Genomic DNA, 4,668 nt, shown 5'->3' with positions numbered 1-4,668 from the left:
GCCCGCCCCATCCTCCGGGGGTGCCGGGCTCGGCCCGGGCGCCCGCCGCTTATCGCGCTTTGGGGCCGTTCCCTTCGGAAAAGGCGCTGCGAGCACCGAGCGGCATCGGGGAGCGGTTAGGAGTTTAGTAGGAAATGGCTGTTTAATTAGGAAAAAGCGCTGCATGACAACGAGCGGGGAGTTCCCGCCTCTCGGCGCCGCACCGCTGGCTCCAGCACAGCTGGGAAATGTCCGAACTGCTGGAAAATAACTTTCCTTCCTGCTTTTCACTGAGAAATGCGAACTCTGCGCTAGTGTGCGGCTCTCCCGGGGCTGGACAGCTGGTTTCACTTAGATTTGTGTGTGATCAGCCTTCCCGGCATCTTCCTGCTATTTTATCACATGTCAGCGAGTTAGTTTTACCGTATAAGGACTGCGGGCTGCTTCTGGGAGAGGTGGAGCCAGACTAACTCCAGCTTCCCAGTGGCCCTGTCTCCATAGCTCTGGAATTTTGCTGAATTAAAATATGCCTTAAAAGGGTCCTGTCTAGCAGCAGGAGTTGCAGACTGCCACATAGCAGATGCCAGTGCAATCGATGCTACACGATCGATGCTTTGTGTGTAAATCAAGGAAGTTAAACGCACAGCACTGGGTAGAAAACAAATGAAATGCTGGGTAATTTCCGAGTAGAGGAATCCTGGGTCAGCGTCCATTTGGATCAGGCACCGAAATCCTTTCCAAGATGGTACAGCCATGAAGGGAAACCACTTCCTCCCGCTTCAGAGGCGCGGTCAGTAACCAAATCTGAGAAGCTTCAGCAAAAACAAGTATTTTTTCAGTGTTTAACATAAAGCATAAAACAGTTGCCCTTCTAGGATCTATAGCCCATTAATTTTTTATTTTTTTTAAAACCAAAACGTTAATCTCATAGGTGGCAATCATGCTTAGATCTGGGGACAACTAAGAGAGCAGGGCTTTATTTTCCTTCAAATAACCAGCAACTGAAGGAGCCGTATCGTAATAAACACGATGTATTTATGGACACGAAGTCGTTTGTGTTGTCTGTGAACATTTCTCCCAACAACCTCTCCGTTTATTATCTAGTCTGGTTTTTAAACATTAATAGTGTTTCTAATTACTGCGCAGTTTATTCAATAATATATAAACAGACCTTACTATTAAGAAATGCTTTCTGCCTAATTCCTTAAGTACCACAGGAAGCAATGAAAACATGAACGTACTTTAAGAATAAATCTCATTTTGCCCTATTTGTGTTACAAAGAACACTGACTCTCCCATGCTGAGGCCAACTGCATCTGCCCAGCTGACCACGTAAAGATTATAGAGCATTTGCAGGCTTGGGAGCCCATAATGGGACATGAAATGGCTTTAACTCCAGCAGAGTGCTAGGACAGGATATTGCTGCAAGCTGTGATGAAACCAAGAACAGAGAAATCATCTGTGGAGTTTTTGGAACGAGCTGTTGTGGAAACAGTTTGGTTTTTAACTTTGGAATCCTATGAGTAGATCCTGCCCTGTGAAGTGCTCAGAAAGTAGCCCTCCACTGGCAATCAAATCCTTTGTTTTATGGCAGGAATGGTAAGTACCACTGAAAAAGAAAAAAGCAGCACATACTCCATACCTTGACATTCCTGAGATGCCACAGCTTAAGCAAACAAAAAGCAGAGACAGAGGTTCCCTGAGCTCCCCTGCACTCACCAAGGAGGAGCCTTTGCAGTTTTAAGGCTAACCCATGGATCGCTGTTTCGCACAGGCTGAAGGTGAGGTGGCAGCGCTCAACAGGCGCATCCAGCTGGTGGAAGAGGAGCTGGACCGTGCCCAGGAACGGCTGGCCACCGCCTTGCAGAAACTGGAGGAGGCCGAGAAAGCAGCAGATGAAAGCGAGAGGTACGTTTCCTTTTTTTTTTTCAATTAGTATATATGAAGAAAATACTCCTGTATAATTTAGTATCTGCATGTGCTGATGTGCACTGCAGGCCAGAAACTCGGAACTTTTTTATAAGCTCAAATGAGTAATTCTCTCAGCCTTGAAGAACGCAGTAGCATGGCCATCACGGGCCGCTTTTTGGTTACAAGAACTGAATTCCATCTTAGGACCTTTGAGATCAAAGTGCTAAAATGCTTCTACATTAAACACTTGCTTTGACTTCTGCAGAGGAATGAAGGTCATTGAGAACAGAGCAATGAAAGATGAAGAGAAAATGGAAATTCAGGAAATGCAACTGAAGGAGGCTAAGCACATCGCTGAAGAAGCTGACCGCAAGTATGAAGAGGTAAAGGGATAAGGAAATGATTAAATGTGCACAAGAACTGCGAGCAACTCGGTTGCTCCTCAGTTCAGTCATTCTCCGTACGACATTCTCAATGTGATAGCTCAATTTTGGCATGTTCCCAAAAAAGCAGTAATTTTAATAGTGACTTTAGCAGCACCTTGGATACTCAATGCTAAGAACACTGCAAAATCTAATGTGGGGGGGGAAGTCTGTCATGTCTGTTCATGTCTCTTTTAATCCAGTTCCATCGTTCAGCAGTAAAGCCCAAGCACAGTGATTTGCGAGAAACATGTAAGACACTACAGACTGCACTGATGCAGCCATCGTCTCTTTACAGGTGGCCCGTAAACTGGTTATTCTGGAGGGGGAACTGGAAAGAGCGGAGGAGCGTGCGGAGGTGTCCGAAGTGTGAGTAGCTTCATGCGCACGGCGGCAGTTCAGAGCACAGCACAGGCCACACTGCATTTCTGTAGAAAAATCTACTCCTGTATACGTAGAAAAGCTTATTTCTTACCCTATATACCCAATTTTCTCCTTTCAGATTTAATAATTACTTCGTATCTCGTACTTTTACACTTCTTGAAAATTAAATCAATTCATAACAGGGTCAGTAGTAACATACGCTTCTTTTTTCCCCCCCCTGTAGTAAATGCAGTGACCTTGAAGAGGAGTTAAAGAACGTCACCAACAACCTGAAGTCTCTGGAAGCTCAATCTGAAAAGGTTGGTTCTTTTTGTAAACTAAGGGAGAGTTCACTGAGTTTGCAAAGTTTGCAAGTAAAATCCACAGCAATAATCCAGGAACGCACAGAAAGTGAACGGCTTCAGCTGCTGCCTTCCAGTACGGAAGCTTTGCGTCCTTTCACCCCACCAGACGGTAAACTCGGTCAGGTCTAAGGTGATGCATGAAGGACCTTGGACATCCCTGGTCTTAAAATGAATTATCAACAACAGTCTGATATGCCCTGGTGAAGAGGAGTAAAGCACGGGAAGGGTGTTTGCAGCGACTGTAAAAGGAAAAGTGGTTATAAATAGGTCACGGTTTCATAAACATTTGTTATTGTTGCTACAACTCCCCTTTAAGGGTGTTTATTGTTTTCACAGTACTCGGAAAAAGAAGATAAATACGAAGAAGAAATCAAGATTCTTTCCGACAAGCTTAAAGAAGTAAGTTTGTCCATCCCTAACCTCTATTTAACCATCTTTTTTTCTTTTTTTAACAGCATCCAATTACTCTGATTTTTTTTTAGGCTGAAACTCGTGCTGAATTTGCAGAGAGAACAGTTGCCAAACTGGAAAAGTCTATTGATGATCTGGAAGGTACGGAATTACTTGAGTTTCCTTTCAAAGTGGTCAATTGCAGATTAGAAAACAACCCTTTAGGAGGGGGGATTAGATTTTCTTGGGAAAGGACTGGAGTGCTGCTGGTAGCTGGGTGTGATGTTCAGAGGTTCTGATTTTGGCCAACTCCCCAGCCGTGGACTCCAGGGCCCTTTCTGTTAATTACAAGGTCACAGCCCTACTTAAGCTGATGCCTGAAAAATAATTTTGAGATATTAAATAAAAGGAATGCAGATGAAGCTTCTGACCTGGCGGCTGTGGGGATGTTTTGCTTTCGTGCTGGTACTCTGTTCTACAGCTGTTTTCTTTTCTTTTCCTCCCCAACTGCTCTGGCCGCTGTCTGCGTGTCTCTGCTCTGGCCTGTCTCTCTCTGCCTTTCTCGCTGACCCGCACCTTTCGCCCCGGTGACCGACAGACGAGCTGTACGCTCAGAAGCTGAAGTACAAAGCCATCAGCGAGGAGCTCGACCATGCTCTCAATGACATGACCTCACTGTGATCTGCCGTGGGGGGGGCTCAGGGGCTGCTCTGACTCGCTGCGTTCCTTAAGCTTTCCTTGCCTGTCCCTCCTGTGCAGCTTCCCCAGGCCATGCTTCCATCTCCTTTAGAAGAACAGCTCAATAAAAACACGATACCTCTGCCTTTCAGCTTCTGGGGTTTATTTCCTTCTCATCCACCTAAAATGCACCAGTAGTGACACTGCAAACACGCTCAGCTGCTCACAGCAGGGCCAGGCAGATGCAGCCAGCGCAGGTGGCCATGGCCTCTGTTTGGGTGTTCCCATGGATGCGCGCAGCAGTGAAAAGCTCGGGGTGCGTTTGGTGCCCGTGGTGCTCTGCCTGCCTGGTTAAAACCCTCAGGACAGTGAGAACTCCGAAGGACAAGTCCTGTAGATCACAGGTTAAATCAAAACACAAGTCTGCACATTACAAATGTATGTGTCCAAAAACCTCGTTAATTAGAGCAAATAGCAGAAAAAAGGCTCCATTTTGTGGACGCAGCTGTGTGTTGTCTTAAATGTAAAGGTAAGTAAAAATGGGTTTTGTTTAAAAAGAA

General features: G+C 45.7%; 1 protein-coding gene across 1 annotated transcript; it reads left to right on the top strand.

Annotated features, from left to right (window-relative positions):
• Positions 1–1,753: 1,753 nt before the first annotated feature.
• On the top strand, positions 1,754–4,142 carry LOC104536642 (tropomyosin alpha-1 chain; the record flags this gene model as incomplete). Its single annotated transcript, XM_010179316.1, has 7 exons — positions 1,754–1,887; positions 2,156–2,273; positions 2,611–2,681; positions 2,920–2,995; positions 3,377–3,439; positions 3,523–3,592; positions 4,029–4,142. Coding segments are annotated over 7 exons (615 nt in total), but the record flags the coding sequence as incomplete, so codon positions are not given.
• Between the last annotated feature and the right edge of the window lie 526 nt (positions 4,143–4,668).

This window comes from Mesitornis unicolor, unplaced genomic scaffold (assembly GCF_000695765.1).
Source record: "Mesitornis unicolor isolate BGI_N332 unplaced genomic scaffold, ASM69576v1 scaffold46112, whole genome shotgun sequence".
In the NCBI taxonomy this organism is placed as follows: Eukaryota; Metazoa; Chordata; class Aves; order Mesitornithiformes; family Mesitornithidae; genus Mesitornis; species Mesitornis unicolor.
Note: the sequence above shows the minus strand (reverse complement) of the source record. Positions and strands in the feature narration are given on the sequence as shown.